Below are 25,019 nucleotides of genomic sequence, written 5' to 3'. Positions count from 1 at the left end.
ACTATTGGGCTCCAACACTATTTTTAGAGACATAAACAGCTAAAAAGGAGCTCTGATAGCATAGTGGTTACAAATTAGGCTGCTAATCTCACCACCAGCAGTTCGAAACTACCAGCTGGTCCACGAGAGAAAGATGAGGCTTTCTGCTCTTATAAAGATTTACAGCCTCAGAAACCCTATGCAGGATTGCTATGAGTTGGAACTGACTCCACAGCACATAACAACAACAAACAGTTAAAAGGGCATTGTTCTCTCCTTCTGGGGCTGGGAGGGGGAAGGGTCTACACCCAGTCCAGGCCGGGCAAGGCCCTGATACTGGTGTCAGAAAGGAAGGCAGTGGTCCCCGGGCCAGCTTGACTAAGGGTCAGGCCCAGTGCCAGCAGCAGGTGAATGGCACTTCTGGCCAGGCCGGGGCACAGGGCTGGGCATCAACACTAGAGAGAGGTACTGGGAGTAGGGCAGCTTGGTCCAGAGTTCATGCTCCTGGGCAGCAGGCCAGGAGGTCCCAGGAATCCTCAGGAATCCTACCCATAACTACTGCCTTGTGACCTGAGACAAGCTCTGAAGCCCCTCTCCACCCACATCTCCCCATTTGGTAAATGGGAAAACAAACACCATGCCTGTTCACAAGATAATGGGGATTCAATCAGGTGATGGTTGGCCAGAAGGAGGCCAGGTAACTCTTTGCCTCAGTTTCTTTACTAATAACCGCTAAGGTCCCAGAGCTCTGGTGCCTGTGGATCAGAGTTGAACTCTTCCTCTTGACCCAGTGGCTGAGGGACCCTGGGCAAGTCACCACACCTCTCTGCACCTGTTTCTCACCTACACAGTGGGGACACTAACTGGACCACCCATATCATGAGCGCTGATTCAAAGTGCTCAAGCACAGAGTCAGTACACAGTCAGCCCCTAACAAATGGCAGTGACTGGTATTATTACAATTACTGTTCTTCTCCCACTGTGGACTGACTGAGACACAGGAAGAGAGCAGGTACCCAGAATTGCTGGCTACAGGCCTGGCTTCAACCCTTCCCACGGAGCCTCTATCCCCAGAGGAGAAAGAGAGAGAAAGAGAAGATGGGGGAGTTGGGGAGGTGGGGCTGACAACCCTTGAGGGTGGCAGACGGGGTGAGGGTGGGCACAGGGCTGGGTGGACTCACTCGTTGGTCATCTGCACAACCTTCTCAATGGCAGTGTAGCCGGCTGACATGAAGTGTTCTGTGTACTGTTGCATCTTAATGGACTCGAGCCACTCAGACACAGTGCGGAAGGGCACTCCCTCGGAGCCGCTAGTGCTGGGCAGCCGGATGGACACCCTGCAACAGAAGCCAGTCCAAGAGTGAGGGTGATGTAGCAGCCAGTCCCCCTCTGGGCTTTGGGCCTGCTGCTCCCTGACCTGCAATTCATCCACTGAGCACTGGGGAGCCAAGTCAGGTAGGTTCCATGACAACCTGGCACATGGGGAGTCTTCAAGGAGTATTTATTATAACTACTGCTGCCAACTCAGCCCCTACTAACTAACAACACCATCCAGGTACAAAATCATTGTTGTTAAGTGTGGTCCAGTGGGTTCTGACTCCTATCTACCCTACATAGGGTTTCCGAGGAGCAGCTTGTGGGTTTAATCCTACAGCGCCACACCAGGACTACAACACAGCGAAATGTTCAGAGAAGGGGTTGAGATCTCTAGATGCACAATCCAGACTGGCCCCGTGCCCGCTGTGTGAAATACTTAATCGCTGTGTTCCTTGGATATATAATGAGTTACACGATAGGACCCAGCTCACAGGCTGTCTACATGAGAGCTGAGCACATTCTGCCTGCTTCCATTAGTCTGACACTGGCAGCCACATAAAGCCCAGGAGTGACTTCTGGGTCTCCTCTGGCTGACCAATCCCCTGAAGTGTAAAGCTGGGGTTGTCCCAAGCAGAGGACATAGAACTCACCGGGGGTCGAAGTCAGCCAGCGTCTTGAGGGAGTCGGGAGCTCGGATGAGCTTGTCGAGGATGCTGACGATGTCGGCAAACTTGGGACGGCGGGCACGTTCCTGCTGCCAGCACTGCATCATGAGCTGGTAGATGGCAGAAGGGCAGTCCATAGGTGTGGGCAGCCGGAAGCCCTCGTTGATGGCCTTCATCACCTGAAGAAGTGGTGTGGTCATGAGGGGGGTGTCCACAGGAGGTAGGATGCATGGCTCCGAGCCAGGCAGGTCCCCTGAGGGCCTCAGTGAATTAAGTGAATGAAGGGGAGGAGAACCCTGAAACAGATGAACCAGGCCTCTTTCTTGAGTCCAACATGCAAGTTTCTGAACTGTATAAGGACAAATGTTAAGAAAAGGCTGTTTCCAGAGTTCCAAGGAGAAGGGGACACCTGGACCCTGGAGTGCACCACGGGACAGACACACTGTGTGTCCTGCAGTCCAGCCTACTCCAGTATCTACACTCCTTTCTACGCAGCGGGAGCACATCTCCCCTTCCTCTATTCCACCTGGCTACTCTGCCCTTGATCTAAGAAAGACAGAACCTCTCCTGGGAAGCCTTCCTGAAAATACAGGCCTGATGACACACCAGGCACATGTACACATACACACACAGGAATGGACATATATGTACACATAAGTGAGCATGTTACACATACAGTCACATGTGCACCCTGGAGCCTAGCACAAGCCCACTACATAGGAAGCCCTCCAGACAGTGGCTGGAAGAAGGAATGGCTTTTAAGTTCGCATCCTGGGCAGGCGGGTGTCCTACCTCGTGGTTGGACAGCTCCCAGTATGGCCGCTCGCCATAAGTCATCACCTCCCACATGACAATGCCGTAACTCCACACATCGCTGGCTGATGTGAACTTGCGGTAGGAAATAGCCTCTGGAGCTGTCCATCGGATTGGAATCTTGCCACCCTGCAGGGGGCCCAGACCCAGTCACCACTGTTCCCTCTGGGTCAGACCGAGAGCCCCGTGTCCCTCCTCTGTGTTCCCCAGAGGTGTCCCTGTCTCTGAGTGGGACAAGGCTGCAGGTCCCTCATGGCTCCCACCCTTCCCAGTACCCCACTCACACTAGTGGTGTAGGTGGCCTCAGGGTCATCCTCCAGCACACGGGACAGGCCAAAGTCAGACACCTTGCAGACCAGGTTACTGTTGACGAGGATGTTGCGGGCAGCCAGGTCCCGGTGCACGTAGTTCATGTTAGCCAGGTACTTCATGCCGGCCGCAATGCCCCGCAGCATGCCCACCAGCTGGAGCACGCAGAACTCACCGTCCTTCTCCTGCCAGGGCACAGGTTCTCAGTGACAACTGACCAGATCCCACCAGCAACCCTAGTCCCTGTCCACCCTGACCCTGGCCCACTTGCTCACCCGAAGGAACTTATCTAGGGCTCCATTCTCCATGAACTCAGTGATGATCATCATGGGCTTGTCTGCAGGGGAATGGGGGAGACATAGGTATAAGGGGACAGCTAGGGCAGTAGGGAGCAGGGCACAGGTTGAGGGGGCATGACCACATGAAATGAGGGTACATGGACACAGGCATGGGGGTAGTTGTTAAGCACTGTTGAGTTGGTCCTGAGTCCATTGTGGTCCAGTGCTTATCCTACAGTGCCACACAGGACTCCCAGGGAGGGGGGCAGGGAATAGGCACAGGTATAGGGAAAGGTTGACACCGAGTGTGGAAGGAAGAGGGCATAGGTGCCAGGGTAAGATGAGCAAAGGTGTGGGGGGAGGTGGGCACAGGGATGGGGGAGGTGGGCAGGAAGAGAGCAGGCACCCAGAATTGCTGGCTAGAGTCTGGCCTCAAGCCTTTCCATGGAGAAGGTGGGAAGAGATGGGCACAGGTGTGGGAGTGGTGGATGCAGGGTAAGGGAGATGGACACAGGGATGGGGAGAGATGGGCACAGCGATGGACAGAGTCCAGCAGACGGCCCCTGGGCAGCCCTCTGCAGCCCACCGTTAGGCCCCCTGACCCATCATCTCCAGCCCGAGCTCACACTTGGAGACGACGCCCTCCAGGCGGATGATGTTGTGATGGCTGAACTGGCCCATAATGCTGGCCTCACTGAGGAAGTCCACACGCTGCTTCTCGGTGTAGCCAGCTTTCAGCGTCTTGATGGCCACAGGCACCTCCCTCTTCCCTGATGCCTTCAGGGTCCCTTTGTACACCTCCCCAAACTCTCCTGCAAGCAGACATGAGGGGAGGGTTATCCCAGTCAGCTGGTGTCAGGGGTCTCCCAACTTGTGCAGACCCCCAGCAGAGCAAGCTGAGCTCACCTGCTCCAATCACTTTCTGCCGTGTGACACAGGACGGATGGATCTCGGTGGTGAACTTGAGCACAGCCTGGTTGGGGTCCTCATATGTGTGGGGGTCCACGTATGTCTTCAGGGGCTTCAGTTGTTCTGGAAGGGAGAGAAGGGACAAGGTCACAGATAGCTTGAGGAGGGATCCTTGTGAGAGGGTAGAAGGGGCCAACATCAGCAGGGACCTCTGGAAATGGATCAGGCTGTGAGGATCAGCCCCCTCAGAGCTTCCCAGGGAAGGCTCTGGACCCACCCTCACGACCCTAGAATGCCAGAACTGGGGAGGACAGTGAGGGCCAGGCTGAGCATAGGCTGGGGCTTCATCTTCACCTGACTTGGAGAAGTACACATCCTCCGAGGATTGGCGGGCACGCAGGCTCTTCCTCCTGGAAAGACCCCATGGGGCCAGACACACAGGGAGATCAGTGAGACCCACTCTGCCAGGAAGGCCTCCTGTGCCCACTCTGTCCAATGGGAGCCCCGTCTTTTGCTCAGACCCCACCATGGGAGCAGAGAGCACAGGGACAGGAGGTGCAGAGGAAATGAGTAAACCTAAGGCTCACTCCACCCATAGTGGCCCCTGTGGATAGCTGTAATGAGGGCCTCCCTCCTTGATGCTTCCCAGTGCTTCCTGCCTGGGTGTCCAGAGGAAGTGGGGACACACCACTTAGAACAACAGCAGAGATAATGACAGCCACGTCTCAGCCCCAGCGTGTGCCAGGCGCTGTACTAAACACTTTATAGCTCATTATGTCCTCTTGCCACTGGGAGGTGGGGAGCAGGTTACTAACAGCTCCATTTTCCAGATCAGCAAACTGAGGGTTCATGGGCTCTGACAAACCTGCGGTGGATGAAGAAGCCAATTCCAGCCAGCACCAAAAGCAAGACAACACCAACGGTCACGCCACCAATCGCCGCCATGTTGCCAGATCCTTCCGTGGCTGCCAGGGGAGAACCAGATGATGACAGGGAGCCTCCACACCCCAAACCCTGACACCATCCCTGCTACAGCCCAGGCCCACTTTAGGGTCAATACACCCGGGCATCTACTCTGTGCTGGGCATTTTTACTTGTGATAGCTCATGACAAGCAGAGGAGGATACTGGGTCCCATTTCAAGATGAACAAATGAGAAGACTTTTAGAAATGGCTTCTTCTATAAGATATTCCCAGGTGTGTGGGACTCTAAGCTCTGGATCTCTGTGATGTTGAGATTTGAACTGGAGTTGTCCATGCCAGAGGATAAGCCCTTCCTTCTTGTAACAATTTCCCCTGAATATAAAACCTTGGTCCCCAATGTTGCTCCTGCCCAGACTTGGGGTAAACTCACAGAGCTGTCTCAGGTTGGGGCTGACAGGGAAGAGGACTTTTATTTTTTTAAATAAATACTTTATCATTCATATGATTTACAAGAAGTAAATATTTATCTGTGGGTTTTTTAAATGCATAAGGGTACCATTTAATCAGTTTTTCCAAGTATATATAACTATGTCCTTCAAAATGCTAACAGCGGTAGAACACTAACATCAGCCAGAAAACTGTATCATACAGGAGGGAGCATGTCCAGGGACTTTTGAACCATCTCCTCTTCTGGCTATGGCCCAGCTGCTCTATTGGAGGGCCCCGGCCCCTACTCACACAGGGTCTGGAATTCGTGCATCTTGCTGCCAGCACCCTGGCCCTCCTGTGTTAATGCCTGCACCTGGACCAGGTAGGTGGTATCAGGAAGCAGGTCATCCAGGATCACAGAGAAGCCTTCGGTGCGGCGCACGTTATAGCTGTTGGAGTCCCCCTATGGGTCGCAAAGTGTGAGAAGGGCGAAGCATCAGAGTCAGCTCAGCAAGGTGGTTCACCTGTTAGAAAACTGGATACTCTACTCAACAGAGGAGGAAACTGAGGCTCTGAGAAGTGAGAAATGAAATGACTCATTCAAGGTCTCAGTTGGAACTATCTGGTCCTAAAGACCTGTACACCCCATACCCCACTGCCTCGTCCGAGGATCCCAGAATAGCCTTCTTAGAAATGTCTGCTATGAGGGTTGAGAGAAAGACCCCGGAGCTCAGCTTCCTCATCTAAAGAGTAGGGCTTCCCAGACAGCTGTCAGGTGCAGCAAGCATCCAAGTGACAAACCCCTCCCCGGCTCTAAGCTTACCTTCTTGCGGTAGGTGACCTCATACTTCCACACACGGCTCTGTTGCCGCAGGGGGATACTCCAGGAGACTGTCAGCGAGGTGGTGCTTCGGTTCTCCAGCTTCACCTTAGGGGGCTCTGGACAGAACAGCAGGTGGGTGAGAAGTGTCAGGAGCTACCTTCAGGGTCCCAGCCCCACCCACAGCCTAGGAAGATCCCAGCCTGGGGATCCTTAACTCCCAGCTCCAGCCCCTCCCATAGGACCTGACATGGCAAAGAACCAGAGTATGAGCTACCCAGGAAGGTAGATAATAATAATAATAAAATAATCTGAGACTTGATAAATCCTTTCTACATATTCGGCATTAGTCTAAATTGTTGGTGTTAAGTGCCACTGAGTCAGTTCCAACTCATAGCGACCCTGTATAGAGTTTCTGAGGAGTGGTTGGTGAGCTTGAATGGCCGACCTTGTGGTTCAAACCAACCTTACAGGCCAGCACATTAACCCACAGTACCACATCAGAATTCCACTGGTCTAAAAGCCTGTCATAATTTACTAAATCCTCTCAACAACTCTTTTTTTAAAAAAATTATCTTTTTTTTTTCCCCTCCCAATTTTATTTTGTTGTTGTTGTTGAGAATATATTTCAAAAAGTTCATGGAAAATGGAATTAAAACAAAGGAATTATTCCATGAAATTTTTGAAGCCTCTTCATTTAGAGCAAACCATACACCAACTCAACCGTTTCTACACATACAATTCAGTGATATGGGTTACATTCAAGTTATGCAACCAATGTTGTTGTTGCTACATGCTGTGGAGTTGGTTCCGACTCATAGCAACCCTGTACAGGCTTTCCAAGGCTGTAAATCTTTACGGGAGCAGAAAGCCTCATCATTCTCCCGCAGAACTGCTGGTAGTTTCAAATTGCTGACCTTGCGGTTCGCAGCCCGATTCGTAATTACTACGCTACCAGAGCTCCTTATGCAACCAATAGTACCCATTTTTTCGGAGTTGTTCCCCAACTTTATCAAAATCTCACTGACACCCTAAGTTTCCTATCTAAAGCTTTGAATTGCTGATGTCATTTTGATGCCACATTGTTATTAGGTGCCATTGAGTCGTTACGGACTCATAGGGACCCTATGCACAAAAGAACAATTTCTATGCGATGCCACATAGATAGGTCTTAAAAGAACATAATGCTCAAAGGCAAACATTCTTCACTAGTTTAAGTCAAACCATTGTTTGGTTTTAAGAAGACTTCAAGACTTCAGGGAATATTTTTGGTTTAAGATTCAAAGATTTATCTCAGGACTATATAGTTTTAGGAGTTCACCAACTCCTCCATGGCTCCAGGAAGTCTAGAGTCCATGAGAATCTAAAATTCAGTTCTGTATTTCCCTCCCTTTTGATCAACATTCTTCTAAAGACTTTTTGATCAAAATGCTCAATAATGGTAGCCAGAAACCAGGCAAGTCGTCTGTTCTCATGGCAGATAAAGCAGTTGTTCATGGAAACACTTAAGACACACAGTCTATATATCCTTCGCCTGTTCCTGACTCTCTCTCTCTTCTTCTTGCTCCAGGCAAATAAAGAGACCAATTCTCTTGCCTTGGATGGCTGGTTGCAAGCTTTTATGACCCTAGGCACTACAGCAATGAAGAGGACAACAACCCTATAATTATCCAGGTGAGGAAATCAAGGCCCAGAGAAGCTAAGTAACTTGCTCATGGCCAAACAGCCCCAAAGTAACAAAGTCAGCATATACATACACGTGGCTCCACCTTTCATCATTTGTTTTCCAGCCTCTCTCTGAACATGGTCACCCACCCCAGCAGCCCTAGAGGGCCCAGCCATCCAAGGCAAGAGAATTGGTCTCTTTATTTGCCTGGAGCACTGACCTCCACCCTCACCTGTCTGGTTGATGCTGACACTGGCGGTGCGGAAGCTGCGGCTGGCCACCAGGCTGGAGACACCGTTTCGCGCCTCCACGGTGAAGGTGTAATTCATGTGAGGCTCCAGATCACTGACCATCAGGCTGGTGTGGGTTAACTCGTATGGCCGGTCTGAGTAACGCACATTGTCCTCACAGGGTCCACACTCGCCGGACTCGGGCCAGCACTGTTCACAGGTGACAGTGTAGCTGATATCCTCACGACCCCCATTGTCCTGGGGAGGCGTCCAGCGCAGCTCCACTCTGGCACCCATGCCCACAGCTGTAAGGTAGTGTGGGGCGGATGGCGGGCCTGCAGAGGGCAGAGGGCAGGATGTGGTCAATGCCCAGCTAGGCCTGGCATCCCTGGATGCACCCTCCCTACCCCACGGAGACTCACGTGTGCAGGGAGTGGCTAGAGAGTCCTCAGACGCCCGGAAGTAGCCTTCCTCACATTCACAGGAGGTGGCACCCTCAGGGGAGGGCAGTGTGTGTGCTGGGCACTCCAGGCAGGCACTCTCAGATGCCTCGGGCTTGAAGAATCCAGGTGAGCAAGCTGGTGGGCACAGTGATAGAGGGACATCAGTCCAATTTATTCTCACCCCAAATGACTTTTCCACTCCTCAGGTAAGTGGTTAAACCCCTGTGGGCTAGATTTCTCACGGGGAGATGCTGGGTGGCATTGAGGAAGCACATGCTGGCCACTCAGGAAGTGCCTCCCCCAGGAGCTCCAGACCTTCCCATCACCCCAATGGCTCTCAACAGAAGTGCTATGCCATTGAACTTGGCATTCAAGGTCCCATGTCCCCTTTCAGCTTCAAGGACCCCACGATGTGCCTGGCACCGCCTGTTCCCGACATGCTTCATCTCCTTGAGGCATGCCTCCTCTCCTTGTCCGGCAGGGCCCCACCTGCCTGGGGCAGGGACTTCATCCTCTTCTCAGTGTTTGTCTGAGTGTCTATCAGCATCCCCTGAGGTATCAGCCAGCACACCACCCTTACAAGTGCTGCCTCAGCTCTTTCTCCATCTCTCCCCTGCTCACACCTCCCTCCCAGGACCAGACAGCCTTCCTCTTCCTGGGCTGGCCCACTAGGAAACAGGAAAGGCCAGCCTCCAGGATTTCTCAGGATCTGGATCCACGGGCAAGTCATTTCCGTCGCTCCCAAGGACAGCCAGGAAGTGGCTCTTTCACCCCTGGTAGCAGGTTCTACCCCTGCCTGGTCTGGCCAGCTAGATGCTCAGACACCTGATTCTAAAGCTTCATTCTCACACCACCCTATCCTGCTCCTGCCCCAAGTCCCTTCTCTTGGTCCCACAGACAGGAAGCTATGCAAACATGGGGCTCCCTGTGTGGGGTTGTCTCTAAGCAGGTGGTCCCCTTTAGTTTATTCCCAGAGAGGAAGCCCAGTCCTGAGGCAGTGGAGCTGGTCTTCAAATGCTCACTGTGTCTCCTCTCTCCAGCTAGACCAACAAACAAAGCCCCTGAGCTCAGGGAAAAGGGGACAATGTCTACAAGAAAGGAGTGAGCGAGGAGTTAAGGAAATAGAGGGGAAATGCATCGGATACTGGGCAGGCAAAGGGGATATTTCGGCTTGGGTTTAGAAGTTGAGTAGGAGTTCAGCAGGGCAGAATTACTGAAGAAGAAATTAGGGGTGAGAAAGAGCACAGTTAATACAGAAGCTGTGAGTCGCTTTGTGGGCACCAATGTGGAAACAGCAGACAACAGGCTGAGAGGGCTCTAGGTACCAGCTCAGGAATGGCTTCAAACGCCAGGCCTTTTTCCTAGTGGGCAAAGGAGAGCCAGTGAAGGCTTGGAGTTGGAGATAACGGCCAGTCAGAAGTGCACTGCAGACCCCTCTGTGCCCAGTGCCCTGTGTGAGCAGAAGTGGCAAGGGGGCTTAAGAGTCAAAGGGACAAGTCTGGAGGACACCCAGTTTCATCAGGTCCTGGAGAGCAACTTCCTTAGTGATTCTGCTCAGACTCAGGTTATGTCCCTGCCTTTGCCACCCCTGGGGCAGCCACTCCCACCAGAACTCCACTCAGATCAGCACCAAAGGATGGGGCACACACCATGGGAGTGGGCTGATCCAGGACCACCCAGTAGGACAGGAGACTCTGAATCATCATCAACAGTGACCACAGGCCACTTACTGGGTAACCAACTGCATACAGCTCCCGGGCAAGGCACTTTACAACTATTTGTTCCGACTCTTGGTATAGGGCATGAACTGCCTACATTTAGGTTAGCAGTCCAGTGCTGACCATACCACCCACACCAGGACTCCTCATATCCATTTAGTCCTCATAATAAAGCTGTTGGGTATGAGCTCTATTATCCATAGTAATTCCATCTTGTTGATTTTAGTTTCGATTTTTGACTTAGGAAGCCCCTTGGTTACAAGTAGAACTGTTTCAGAGGGCTTCCTTGCCTGTGATGTTTACAGAAACACATTATCAGGACTATCTCTTCCATGGAGCCCCCCAGGTGGTTCAGACAGACAACCTTTTTGGTTAACAGCTGAGCACAAACTATTCGCATCACCCAGGGAACCTGCATAGATTCCATTTTGGAGGGGAAGAAACATTCAGGGAAGGAGAACAGCTCATCCAACTCTCTGGAGGACATAAACATAATACCAAAATTTCAACCCAACTCAGAGACTCTGCTTTGTCACGTCTGTTCCCAGAAATGCCTCTATTTAGAACGAAGAGAAATTGATATTCTGAAACAAGTCTGCAGAAAGGAGGTAAATCCCAGCCCCCTTCAACAGCCAGAAAGTCCCAAGACTAATTTCAGAGCCACACACACAGGTCTTCTCAAATAGGGAACATCTGTGTCCTCTGGAAGGCAAAGAACAGAAATAAACCCAGGGAGGCAGGGGCAGACAGAGCTGGCTCCCTCAAACCCTAAATGTCTCTCAATTCTCCTATTGTATCTAAGAAATCCATGTAAGACACATTCCTCTACAGATCTGTTACAATACAAAAATAGCTCTCTCCTCCCCTAAATCTTCAAGCAAGAATTAGACTCTGAGGAAGCCAAGCTGTGTTTATCCTAGGAACTCAGTTCTCCTAGATGCCCTGACTTGTCTGCTCAAAGGCTTATCTGTGCCCTGGGTAAGTGCTCATCTGCAGGTGGTCCCTACACCACAGAGCTGGGGTGCACTGGCGTAGCAGGTCACAGTCCCTAAGGACTAATCACATCTTCACAACCCAGGCACGTTCCACTGAAAGTTGCATCTACCTACAAGCCTCATGGTGACACTCTCCACTGCCTGTTCTTTTCCAAGCACCCCTCTAGCCTGTGCCAATAGGAGGAAGTGGGGGAAGAGACAGGTTCCATTCTTTGGCCCCAGAGCCTGGGGGTGGCCCGCCTGCGGCCAGCAGGAAAGAAGGAATTTGGAGAGATTTCCGCTGCGGCTGTGCCAGTTCATACAGCGGAGAGGCAGTATCAACAGGGCATGCTCTTGCCCTCCTCCAACCACAGAGCTACACAGGGCTGTCCTTGAGACCCCAGAGTATGCCATGGCCCCAGGGGTCCCAGAGTTACTGCATTACACCAGCAAGCCGGTCTCTCCCTGACTTTGCTCAGTCGGATTTCCATTCTGGAAAGTCAAGTGGAGAGAAGGGGTCCACACACCCTTACACCAAATACCCACCTGTCCCCTTAGCCACTGAGCAAACTCCTCTGCACACTTCAATACCCAGTTTAAGCTCCTCTACAAGGCCTTTCCAGACTGCCGGGTTTTCTGCTCCCCTATGTCTCTTAGGGCATCAATTACTCAATCTTATGTTTACCAAATAGAAATTGAGCACTTCCTACATGTTTGGCACAATTCTGGGTGCTAAGGATACGATTGTGAGACAGATAAACACTGTTTCAGCTCCGACTAAGCTCGCAGGCTGGCTTCAGTGCTTTGTTTGGAATTTCTTCTGCATATATTAAGTTTCCCTGAGAGACTTCTAGTGAACAGAAATGGAGTCCAATTCCTGTGGGTCCCAAGCCCAGCAGACTCTTGACATATAGTTGTTGTTACGTGCCTTTGAGTCAGTTTTGACTTATAGTGACCCTGTATAGGGTTTCCAAGGAACAGCTGGTGAATTTGAACTGCAGACCCTACAGTGCAAACTGACCTTACGGTCCAGTGTATTATCCCACAGCACCACACCAGTTGTTGTTAGGTGCCGACGAGTAGATTCCAACCCATAGCGACCCTGTGTAGGGTTTCCAAGGAGCAGATGGTGAGCTTGAACCACCATCCTTACAAGTTCAAATGACTTTGCAGTCTGACGCATTAGCCCACAGCGCCACACCAGGACTCCCTGACATATAGTAGGTGCCAGCTAATGTTTGTTGAATGAATGAATGCTCAAACCTACCAGGTACATATTAACCATATGCTCCAGACCCACGTAGTGAGCAGCACCTCAGTGCCCGAGGGTGGGGGGTGGGGGTCCCTGTGGGCACTGTGCACCAGGACACTCACCTGCCTGACACAGAAGCTAGCTTTAGCATACCTGAAGAGACTTCCCTGGACTGGGGTCTTCTGGCAGGCCTGCGCCACTCTGAGTAAGGGAACTGGGGCACCATGGCTACACCCAGGGTTGCACCCTGGTTTTTCCAGTTCCAGGTGCCTGCCCCTAAGGTGGCAGCATGGGGTGACTCAGGGACAGACGCCCTCTGGTGTGATGCAAGTCCAGCCCCCCTACCCCCACCCCTCGAGCCCCTCCTCCCAAGCCAAGCCACCTCCCTACTGGTGGTGGTGGCAGTAAGGTTGTGAGGTCAAGAAGTTATGGAAGCAATTTACCTAAAGCCAATCACCTTCCAAGCCAGGCCCAGCTGCGGACTGTGGCACACCATTCCAACCAGAGGACTTGTGAAACTTGGACTTTGTCTCCCTCTATGAGTGGTGGCTACAAATTATTGACCCCACAAACAACCTCAGGGCCTGGTGGCTTCTCCCAGATGTGGGGCCCATGTCCTGGGCCTGAGAGCTACAGTACTGGGCTCCTTTCCACGTCCCCCGGGGAAATGAACTGCCGGCACATTCCTTCACCAAGCCGAGATAAGCACTGCTCCCCCAGTCACAGTCTCCCTCCCGCCCTCTCCCTACCACGGGCCTTTTATCTCCTGTTTGCTTTCCCTGCCTCCTTCCTTCCGTTCTAGAGACCCACTTACCTCCGGAGAGAGAGGGAGGGGTCTGGTGCCCGCCGGCAAGGCTGCCAGCACCTGGTTTTGCCCACCGTGGGAGTTGAGGACAGGTGAGAATAGCAGAGTCAGTGCCACTCCTTGGGGGGTGTGGGGGGGGCTGCCTTCCCACAGCACCCACCTCTGTCAGGCCAGAGAACAAGCCTGAGAGTCCCTGCAGCTCCCAGCTTGGGGAGCAGCCATGTCCTACCACTGCCCTGCTATGAACGCAGGCCACTCTGCCTAAGGGCCACCCTACCCAGAGTCATCCCCTCCCCCAGGGAGTCTCTCCTTCAGCCACTCAGGATGTCCCTCCTGGTTACACATGACCTTTTCAGGAAAGTCACAGACATACCCATGAGGTCCGCAAGGGTCCCTAGAAGTCACCTATCCAACCCATTCATTTTACAGATGGGGAGAGCAATGCCCTCAGAGAGACTCGCCAAGGCCACACAGTTTATAGGTGGAAGGACACGTGCCAGGGACAATTGTGGACAGTGTACTGCCCTCCTTTTACAAGGCCAAAGCTCTTTTGGTCACTGGTCACCATTTCTTCTCACTGAGCTTCAGTTTTCTCATCCACAAAATGGGTATTACAAAGTCCTCAGTCTCTGTGGGCTGTTTGTGAAGACTGAAAGAAACCTTGCTGGTGAAATGCTTTTTTAGCAGGGTGGCTTGGAGAGGGTGTCCCAATGACATCCCAATGGAGAGGGGATGTCCCCAGAAGGCTGGACTCATGAGGGGAAGCAGGAGTCTTCAAGGAAGGAATTCCTGACCCCACAGTCTCAGCTCCAGCTCTGGCCTCCCAGCTGCTGGGCTAAGCTTCTGGCCAGGACCACTGGCCACCTGCTCACCTGCCCGGCAGTCTCCATAGACTGAGGCGCCAACCAGAGCCCCACCAGCTCTGCTGCCAATGGCAGCACAGGAAGCAGAGACAGACAGGGAGACAAAGCCGTCCCAGGAGAGCCGGTCAGCCTGAGTGACTCCACTGTCCCTCAGGCAGGGCCAGGAGGGGGGTGCTGGGAGAAAACTGGCTCATTCCTGACATAGCTCCCAGAGCTCTCCTGGGCAGCATGCCCACCTGTCCACACACAGCACCTGGGAGGTGCTTCCCTCTCCATTGCCTGCTTAATTAACTCTTTCTGAGCTTCCTGGGGAGGAAAATTCTGAGGAGAAACCAACTTTGGGAATAACCGAGACAAGGTACTAGGGGACCTTTCTAGACTCCGTTTTGTCACCAATAAGAGATTCCAATGACAGAATCTGGGCTTTCACCCACAGAGAGGGTGGCCAAGGAGGAGGGCAGACTCTACACCTCCTCCACCTCTCTCTTCCTGAACGTGCCTCTCATTGCTGGGGCTGCCCAGAGAATCCAACCCAGGGAACCCAAGGGCCAGGCATCCCGGGGCCAGGTGCTGAGTCAGAGATTCCAAAGGAACTGGTCACTTCCTGCCATTTCCCTAACCCATCACCTGGACCTGGTGCCACTGAATAGCCTGGATTCAAATCGTGATTCAGTCATATCTGAGTGGCTGCCAGGCAAGTCCCTTCACCTCTCTGAACCTCAGTTTTCTCACCTGTTAAATGGGGTTAGTAACAGATTTTGCCACAAGAGTGTTTGCTTTGCTTGGTGCCTGTCACTTGGAAAGCACTTAAATCTATGCTATTGTCTCCTCTGGCATCATGATCAGAGGCTTCTGGGAAAACTGTTCCCAGAACCTCATTCACTAGGGCCTGGTCACACAGAGGGCCCGCCGACCCACATGGATAGGGCTTTATGGAGGGGGGGGGGTCACAAGGAAGAAATGCTAGGGGAACAGGTGGTTGGCAACAGAGGGTCCACTAGAGAAGTTGAAGGTTTCCCTCTTGAAAACCAGTTCTCCCACTGGACAGCATCCTGCCAATCCAGGGCTGCTCAGCTCTTTATAAACAAAGCCTGCCAGATCCCTGACCCCCCACCTCCGGGGGAGAGAAGGCTACCCCCCTTCCTAGAGAGCCCCCCCCCAACCCCAACCATCCACTTATCTCAGCAGGGCCTGAATCACCCTGCCTGTGGAAAGTTTTCAGCTGCCCCTCACCCCCACCCCCGCATTCTTTTGTGAGGATGTCATGTGGGAGGGGCCTGCTCACCCCACTAGGCTGCCTCATGCCCCCCCACCCTGCAGTCATTGTCTGAGGCTAAGAGTATGCATTTGAGGTCACCAAAGCTGGGGCTGCCTGGGGGGGTGGGGGCTAGCTCAGTGGTGAGGAGCTGGAGAACAAGGCAGAGCTGAGCCCTAAGCTGCCCCATAGGATTATGGCCAAAAAGGCTCTTAGGGAACTTCTATCCAGGGGTTTGTCAACTGTGTTAAGCAGGGTTCTGAGGATTTGCTTTCAGAGGTAAGCAGGCCCATCAGAAAGGGCTTCAGGCTCCTCCCACACATCAGACCTTTGCATGAAGGAGCCATAACTGAAAACAAATACAAAGTCTGCTTATACCACTGAAATCAAGGTGAGACAAGATGATCTGCCCAAGCTCACCCAGCCAGTGTGTGCCAACGCAGAGGCAAAACTCTCATTTCTCAACACCCCGCTTATCTTGGCAAAGAAGCTCCCAGAGAGAGGGGACAGACTAGCCTTCCAAAATCACCCACTGAAAAACCCTGTTGTTATAGGGATTTCCGCTGTCATAGGCCCCAGGCAAGCTACAGTCTCCCCATCCTGAGGGCAGATGGTATAAATGTACCAATGCCCAGAGTCGCTTCAGTTAGCCTGGTCATGGGCATTTTTCTGAAGCTCCCTAGGTGATTTTAGTATGAGGCAAAGGACACAAATCCCAGGTTTAAATTAATCAACTTTCTGCACAAAAGAGGAGCCTAAGGCTCAGAGAGATTAAGTGGCTTGCCTGAAGTCACACAGCAAGTTAACAAGACAAGGACCTCGTTCCTAGGATTGTACCATATGTCCAGTGACGGTGCTCAGGTATATATGTGGGGTGATTCAAAAGTAATAGCCTCATTTATAAAGCATTTATGTGTCAGCCACTGACCTAAGTACTTTACAACTATTAAATCACTGCATTATCAAAACAACTGAATGAGGTAGGCACTAAGATCATTTCTATTTTACAGATGAGGAAACCCAGGCACAGAGAATTTAAGGAACTGGTTCAAAGTCACACAGCTAAATGGAGATCAGGGATTTACATCCAGGTGTTGGAGTCCTGGTGTGGACTGCTAACCTTAAGGTGAATGGTTCAAACCCACCAGCCACTCTTCAGAAACTCTATACATGGTCACTATGAGTTGGAACCGACTCAACAGCACTTAACAACAACAACACATTGTTCTAAGTAATATCTGGTGGCACTGTTAAGTGCTGACTATGAGTCAAAAGACTGGAGATTCAAACCCACCCAGAGGTGCCCTGGAAGTCAGGCCTAGTGATCTGTATCCAAAATGTCACAGCCTTGAAAACCATTTGGAGCACAGGATGGAAGGGGTGTCACCGTGAGTTGTAATCAATTCAATGGCAACTAACAACATTCTTGTCATAGCAGCCACATTTGTAACCACCACGCTATACTGTTAGACCGTTCATTCATTATTAATGAATTAGGGAAACTAATTGGAAATAAGGGAACTGATGTCTAGGAGGGCCCTGTGACTTCCATTCACAGTACCAAATCAGAGCTGAACTGAAAATTTCCCAAGCAGAGCTGACATGAGACTCTGGAAACACAGCCTCTAACCCCAGCACTCCACTTCCCTGCCACCTGTACCACCACTCACCCTGGCAGGCATCCTCCACCTTCTCGTAGCCCTCCTGGCACAGACACTGCCCAATGGGCACCAGCCATTCACCATCCACCGCACAGTGCATGAGGGGATCCTCTACCCCGGGTGGTACCACAGCGTGATTTACACAGGTACCAGCCACAGTGGCCAAGGAGGGAGCATCAGAGCCGGCAATGGTCTCAGGGAAGCGGGCCAGGTTCCGCAGCAGCTCGGGGCACTTCTTGTAGTAAACGCGGACAGAGAGCAATGCCACACAGGCACCGATGTCCTGGAAGGCCAAGTAGAAGCCCTTGCGGCTGAGTGGCCCCACAGAGCGTTCCTCCACGTTCAGCTTCACATAGCGGGCCTGAAAATCACTGGTGACGGTAATCTCGTCAGGTGCAATGGTGTCGATCTTGGTGAAATGACGCTTTTGGAAATTGGTGCCATAGTCCACGTCAGACTCTGCATAGTAGAGGTTGAAGGTCTCCTTGCAGGAGCTGGCACCCCCGGGGAAGCTGTTGCAGTCTCGAACAGTGAACTTGAGCTCGATGAAGATGCGCTCGGCCTCACCCCGGTACACCCAGTTAGTACGGAGCCAATTGTCCTGGTCGCCTGCCACCACATTGCACACGGCATACATGTAGATGGGCACGTCATCCATGATGTTCTGCATCAGGTCCCACTGCACAGGGAATAGCAGGTTAGCATGGGCAGGTGCCTCGGGTGGCGGGGGAAGATGCTTCACAGCTCACACTATGCCCATTTTACAGGGATGGGAACTGAAGCCTAGAAAGGGACTTCAAATCACCAGTACACAACTAGAAATAGCTGAGCCAAGATTTGATTCCAATCTCTGGGTGCTGAACCTGTACATTAAGGCTGTGAGCCTATGGTGAAGTCTGAGGGGTTCTAGCTGACCCTGTCACCTCAGACAGATCAGTTAAGCTCTGTGTGCCTCTGTGTTCCTATGTGCACAATGGGGGCAAGATTCCATACTTCACAGAATTGCTCTGAGGACAAAATGCTGAGCACCGTGGTTGACACAAGGCAATCATACTAAACTATTATTGTCATTATTATTATTACTCTTTCCCTGTGTTGTGTGTGTGTGTATGGGTGTGTATATAGATATGTAGGAGGAGTAGCAGGGGCAGAAGTGAAGTCAAAACATGGATGATCCTCTGCCATTCCGATTTTGGCTTTTGAACAGTCATCAGAACACAGCTCTGCCTCCTCCAGGAAGCATTCCCAGGTTGGGAACCCTGTGGCTCCCAGGGTGTCCATGTTCTCTTATCACAGCACGTGGTACCACCTGATGATGCCTAATTGGACTCTTACACTAAATTCTTGAGCACCTTGGGGCATGGCATTGAATTCACTTCTATCCCTACCTGGCATGGAGTAGGGGCTCAGGAAAGTATTCTTTGAATAAATGGACAAATGATAGCAGAAGGGCTGAAGAAAGAGGCCTCGTTTGTACTGTGTTAACATTAGCCTGTAAGCCCTTGGGTGTCAGTTCCCCACTCTGCATAATGCCTGGGTAGATCAGGTGATCTGTATGTATTCCCTCATATCTGGACATTCCACGACCCTAGGAAATCTGCTTAGAGCTGTACCCCATGCCTCTTCTAGCCAATGCCTGACCCCTCAGAGCTGGATGGCCAGGCAACAAAGTTTACAAAACACTCACAAAAAATCTGGTCAGCAGTGGGAAGTGTTCCAAGTAGCCCCCTGGAGACACCCCTCCCTAGCTTAGGGGACTAGAACAAACTCAGCAAGGGCCCATTACACAGATGGAGAAACTGAGGCTCATATTCTCCAAGATCACACAGCAACCATATACAAAGATGGGAGATAAGGATGCCAACTTCTTGGCTACCAGTCCTGGCTACAACCTGGCGCACCACTGGTGCAAGGCAGGGTAGGCCTAGGAAACTTGAATGGGAACGACAGCTCCCAAGCAGGAAGGGGAATAACAGCTGGGGAGGGGAGAGAGAGGGGCCAGCAGGAAGGAACCTGATCCAGTTCCCTGGGGTTGGGGGAGCTGGGAGCCACTATTCTCTGTCTCTCTATCACCCCTCACTCACCTCCTAGGCCGAGACTTCAAAGGCAGGGGGTGCCTTTAACCCCTTCACTCCCGAGAAGCGGATTGAGGGAGCTAGGACAATGTCCTCCAGCCATCAGCACTTCTAGGGTACCCAAAGGTCTCTGCTCTGCTAGGGTCTTTAGCTGTCTCTCCAGCTCCTTCCACCTCTCAGTTCTTCCCCCTCCTTCCCAAACCCCAACCATCCCTAGGAGAGCTGTTTCAGGAAGCAGGATCTCTGTGAATTTGAACTCTGGTTGAGTTGTTTGATCTAAGCCAGGCCTCAATTTTCCCATCTATACAGGGGACTAGCCGCTCCCTCCGCATAGCCCACCCACCCTGAAAGCTTACCCCTTTGCCATATGGCTGTGTGAGCCAGCCGAGTTCTCCTTTAGCTGCAGCAAAGTCCAACAGTACAACTGGAAAAGAGATGGGAGCAGACAGTGAGTGAGCCTGGGGGGTTTTGCCTTCAGTCAGACCATGTTGGAAAGGGTGAGAGTCCCCCCAGGAATTCCATGAGGCCCTCAAAGTCTCCTCAGCCCTCTGAAAGAGATACCAATACAAAAGATCGGTCCCCTTATCCAAGTAACCTGTCCCTTGACAAATGGGGAAATGGAGGCCCAGAGAAGGGACAGGACCTAGTTGAAGGCCGGCAGCAGGTTGCAGTGAGGACTAAACCTACCCTCTCACAGCCCAGGGCTCTAGTCCTTCCGCCCCTTCCACTAGCCCTCAGCTGGGCAGATCAGAACAGAGAGCTCAGCCCAGCAGGCGGGCAGCAGCTGGACCCAGAGCTGGGGTGAGCAGGGGTATTAAGTGACACCAGGCTGCCCTGGTCTGCTTCCTTGAAGGAGGCCAGCACTTCACACTCCTGTGCTGCTGGGGTCTGTTCCTATCACATCCCCACCCCCACTTTGGCCTCAAGCACACACATATGCACATGTATGTGAACACACAGTTCATGGCACTTCAAAGAGAGAGAGCTGCTAACAGGTGGGAACAGATCCTCTGGAGGGGAGGGGGCATGGGTATGGGGAATGGTCTAGAACTCATCTGCTCATCACAAAAGCCACAGAGCAGGCAGGATAAAATCCTGAACCCATAGGAGCCCAAAGATACACACACAGAGATGCCAACGTATCTCCTTCCTGGGACCCCGCAGTCCTTGTCCCCTCATACCCGGAGCATGCTGCCTTTCCAGAGGTGCCCCAGAGAACCAAGGATGGGAAAACCACCTCCGTATGGGACTTTCCAGGCCCAGATGGATCAGGTGCTAGGGACCTCTGAAGCCTGGGGAAGGGGATCATGGGAGGAGAGACAGAGTCACAGTTGGGGCTTCCCCACACCTAGCACTGCTGTGGGTATCCAGCCAAGACCCTGGGTTCTGCACTTCGTCCATTTCCAAGTTCATGTAGATGCCAACAGGTACCACCCTCCCAGGATCGCAAGGAGATTGGGGAAACTTAGCATGGGATAAAGTTCTATGGTCAGAGGAGAGGCAAATAATGACTTCCTTTGGGCCTGGACCACGAGGACACGAGGAACGTGGCCTCTAGAAACAGCATTCCTCAGACCCAGGACTTGGAAGAATGACTTGAATGGTGGCACCTGGGGCAGGCTGGCTGCAGAGACAGGTGCCATAAGGGCAGGAGTAGGTAGAGGGATCGGAGGCTCTCCAGAGTAGTCTTAGAAACCCTAACCGAGGTTACACTACCTTCTGTCCTAGAACTAAAGAACCCTAGGCCTGCTGTGAGGTACTGCCACCGCAACTAACTGCTGACCGGGCCAAATCTCCTCTCGAGGAAAGCAGTGGGCAGCCCAAGCACAGAAGAGGAAATCCGATGTGGCACCGGCCCCAAGCAGAGGCTGCAGTGGGGGTAGGGGAGGTAGGTTGGGGTAGGGGCAGGAATTTGTTCAGACATGCCCAAGGCCCAGGCTTGAAAAACTCACTAACCCCACTAGCAAATGGAATGTTCCGGCTGCACAGGAAGGAATCTGAGGGTTCCTGACTCCAGCTGGGTGGGTAGGAGGGTGGTGTGTCCGGCACTTACACCCTCCCCCAGCCAGTGGGAAGCCACTGTCCATGCCTCATAGGGAGGGACTCCTTGTTCCCAGCTCCGAAGGGTTAACCTGGTAATGAGGGTCCCCACTGGCCCTCCCGGGGTCCCCTCCCCTTCCAGTCCTGGGCCTGGCACTAGAAGTATCACAGGGCTGCAGTTGAGAATAGAGGCCTTCACACAGGAAGGGGCCTCCCCCAGGGGCTTCCAGACACAGCCCCCTCCCCCGGGAAATTCCCGAGAACCAACCACCAGGAACAGGAGCCCAGCCCTGGGTCCCTCCACCCAGAAGCGGGTGCGGCTGTTTCCCAGATCTTTTCCAGGGTCAGGCTCCTGCTTCCATGAAAGAGAGGCCCTGGGACCCCTCAGCTGCCCCAGAAGGCTTCACTGAAAGGCTGAGAGTTAGACAAGGCTGAGCCCTCTGACCCAGGGGGGACAAAACAACTTCCCCCTCTGCTTCAAGTTCCATCATTAATGCCATCCTTATGGGTCTATATTGCTCTACAGACTTTTTATTCAAATGTATGTAGTAAGTAGTTCCACCCACTCTTCTATTGTCACTTCCCAGGCTCTTCCATCCCTCTTCAACCAAGACCAGCTAATGCCTAAAGAAAGCAGGGGAGGCAAGGGAGCCTGGATAAAAAACATGAAAAAAAGGAAGTGGGCAGAGGGGCAAACTGGGTCCTAGTAGAGTTAAGAAGCCCAGAACTTTCTAGGCCTCCCAGGCACTCTCCAGCCCTCTTTCCATTAACTGCCTCGGGTTAAAAAAAAAAACCTAAAACCTGGAACCTTCCCAGACCCCCACCTGGACCCCTGCCCAGCTAGTCTCCCTTCCTAGGAAAATCCACCATGAAACCACAAAGCAAAGGGGCCCTTGCTCTGGCAGCCTACGGAGCCAGATGCTTGGGTCTGACCCTCTGGTGCAGAGGGGCTGGGCTGGCAGGAAACTCCCTCAGTCTCCCCCATTTGTAAAAGGTGGGCAGACTATGTGGTCATAGAGGATATAACAGGCTCCATCTGCAGGTTCCAAATACAGCCCAGCTCCTCTAACCCAGTGAGGGGGAGAGGCGCGATCAAGAAGGTCGTAGCTGCCTAGGTTAAGGGGTGGAAGGGCATGTGTCTCCTATATGCACTCCTAACCCACCACAACACATTAGCCCACTGCAACCTAAATCCCAAAGAGCATCAAACTAGCAGCTGCTGGCTGGACTCTCAAACCCACCCTCCCTAGGCACACCTCCTTAGGGGGTCGTTCACAGGGCCTTTTGGGATCTAAGCAAAAAGGTTCCCTCACCCCTATACTTGACAATAGGGCCCCGTTTCTCCCCCATCCCACAGTGCAGGACAGAGCTAATCACATAGGCTGAAGTCCAGGACAAGGTGGCTCCAGGCTTTCGAGCCAGAGGTCTGCCAGCAGCAAAGCAATGGCCTAGGGCCTAGTCCTGTCAGTCCTACCTAATCCGCCCCGCCACCACCACCACCCCCACCGCGCCTCCCCGACCCCATGGGCAGCTTGCAAGAAAGGCCTGTAGTTCTTCCAGCTGTCTCTCCCCTTCCCTCCAACTAGTTCCCCAAAGAACCGAGAGGACCAGAACTGAGGAGTGTGTGGGGGGGGTGGGGGGGGGGGGAGGGTCTCCAAGTCGGGACTATGGCCCTGTCTGCTGCAGAAACTGGGACTGAATGACACCACCAGGGCCACTCAACACAGTGGCTCCGGCTCTGCTTTCTCTTCCTTCAAACCGGGAAAGGCAAAACTTCAAACCCTAGTTTGAGAGACGGAAAAGGAAATCAAGGCTCAAGGCAACCTCCACCTGCCTAGGATTTCCTCCGCATTTCCCTCTGCGGGAGCGGCGGAAATCTCGCTTCTGCCCGGGTGTTGGGGAAAACTTGTTTCCACAGTTGCAAACTAGCTTCTTCGGCTGGTGGACAGGAAGGTATCTGGATGAGCGGAGGAGATTCCCGCATTTCTGCGACCCCGGCTAAGGGGACAACACCATCAAACCCACGCCCGCCCCGCCCAGGGCAAAGTCGACCGCCCCTCATCCAGCAGCACCGCGCTGGGAGCGCTGGGGCGGGGGTGGGTGATTCAGCTCCCCCACCCCAAGTACTCGGGTTCCTTGGTGGCCCTGGGGTGACGGCTCCACACCTTAAGAGCCGCGCCCCCACCTGCCTCATTTCCTCGTTCTGAGTCACCCCTTGCTCAAAATGCTTGGCTTTGGGACTTCCTGTCCTCACGCGCGGCCCCAAACCTGCCCCCCGAATCTGGGAGTGCGGACTGGGAAGCAGGAAAGGGTACGCGTGGGTAGGGACTGACCCGAACCTCGCTCCATGTCCTCCTGCGGTGACTGGAGGCCAAAGGGGGCGCAAAGAAAAATCTCAGGGGACACAGACTACCGCGAGGGTCTGTCTGCACAAGAAAGCTCTCCCCAAAATGAGGCGCCGCTACAGAAGCGCCTTCTCGGCAAAATGAGATAATCGGGTCAGTGAATCCATGTCGACAAGAAGCTAAGCCCCAAAGCAAAGCCCTTCAGACACTTCTCCAAGGAATCCCGCGCCCCCCCGCTGGAAAGCGTTCCTGAAGTGACCGCGCGGTCAGCAACCGCGTGGCCTGCGCCTTGTCCCCTTCCCCGCGGCCTCCGAGCCCCGCGCGCTCCGGCGCAACCCGAGCCCTCAGAGCCCCTACAAGCCCGCATAGGGCCCCAGACTCGTCAGATCGCACCCGCACGCCCTCCGAGTCCAGTGCGCTGGGACTAGGTGGCGCCAGGTCGCTTTCCAAAGTTGAGCGCGTCGGGGCCTCAGGGCTCCCCACTGACGCGGGGTCCTGGGTCCCCGCGAGTCCCGTCGCGCCGCGCACACTCACCTTCCTTGCCCTGCGCCTCCGCCACCGCCAGCGCGCAGCCACACAGCAGGACAAGGCAGGCGCGGGCCGCCTGGAGCTCCATGCCGTGCCCCGCGCGCTCTCCGCCCATCCTCCGCATCCGTCTCCCGCACTCCAGCTGCCGGCCTTGGTGACTGATTCCCTCTAGCCAACCGCGCACAACTTACACCCCTCCTGCCCCAAGTGCTTAATGGAAGTTGGGTGAGAACCGACTCCTGTTCATTCATGCCCCACGCTGACGTCACCAAAGCCACGCCTTCAGGAATGCCTTTAAAGGGGCCGGGCCTGCACCGCAAAGTGCAGGAGGGGAAGTCCCGAAGGGGTTGGGAGGACCTGAGGCCCTCTGGTTAGAACTCCTCAGGGTGGCTGCGCGCTCACGGGCTAGTGTCCAAGGACGGTTTGCGTTGAGCCATCCCTTTTGCCCTCTTGGGATTGGGCTCAACATCGTTCAGAAAGCTTGGGCAGAAAGGGAATTAGTTTTAAGAAGCAGTCTGGGTAGTGGTTATTGTTGTTAAGTGCCATTGAGTTGGTTCCTGTGTAGGGTTTTCAAGGAGAGGCTGGTGAGTTTAAACCGCCGACCTTGCGGTTCAAACCGCCCTTGCAGTCCAGTGCTTATCCTACAGCGCCATACAAGGAAGTATGACCCCCCCGAAGTAGACCCCAATGTTCCTCTCTTCCTGAAAATTGCAGGTTGCGCC

General features: G+C 53.2%; 1 protein-coding gene across 1 annotated transcript in view; it reads right to left on the bottom strand.

Moving 5' to 3' along the window:
- Positions 1-24,531, bottom strand: part of EPHA2 (EPH receptor A2) — a 28,781-nt gene extending 4,250 nt beyond the window's left edge. Inside the window, exons 1-16 of the mRNA XM_006866351.1 lie at positions 24,304-24,531; positions 19,741-19,808; positions 17,319-17,988; positions 8,761-8,916; positions 8,341-8,673; positions 6,446-6,561; positions 5,932-6,085; positions 5,136-5,235; positions 4,625-4,680; positions 4,268-4,393; positions 3,988-4,173; positions 3,359-3,420; positions 3,059-3,268; positions 2,754-2,903; positions 1,947-2,140; positions 1,161-1,316 (exon numbers count right to left, since the gene is read on the bottom strand). Coding sequence (XP_006866413.1) covers positions 1,161-1,316; positions 1,947-2,140; positions 2,754-2,903; positions 3,059-3,268; positions 3,359-3,420; positions 3,988-4,173; positions 4,268-4,393; positions 4,625-4,680; positions 5,136-5,235; positions 5,932-6,085; positions 6,446-6,561; positions 8,341-8,673; positions 8,761-8,916; positions 17,319-17,988; positions 19,741-19,808; positions 24,304-24,421 — 2,855 coding nt within the window. The 5' untranslated portion in view covers positions 24,422-24,531. The remainder of the gene's footprint in view (positions 1-1,160; positions 1,317-1,946; positions 2,141-2,753; positions 2,904-3,058; positions 3,269-3,358; positions 3,421-3,987; positions 4,174-4,267; positions 4,394-4,624; positions 4,681-5,135; positions 5,236-5,931; positions 6,086-6,445; positions 6,562-8,340; positions 8,674-8,760; positions 8,917-17,318; positions 17,989-19,740; positions 19,809-24,303) is intronic.
- Positions 24,532-25,019: the final 488 nt, after the last annotated feature.

The sequence above is a fragment of the Chrysochloris asiatica genome, unplaced genomic scaffold (assembly GCF_000296735.1).
Source record: "Chrysochloris asiatica unplaced genomic scaffold, ChrAsi1.0 scaffold00090, whole genome shotgun sequence".
In the NCBI taxonomy this organism is placed as follows: domain Eukaryota; kingdom Metazoa; phylum Chordata; class Mammalia; order Afrosoricida; family Chrysochloridae; genus Chrysochloris; species Chrysochloris asiatica.
The sequence above is the reverse complement of the archived record's forward strand: the minus strand, read 5'-3'. Positions and strand labels throughout refer to the sequence as shown.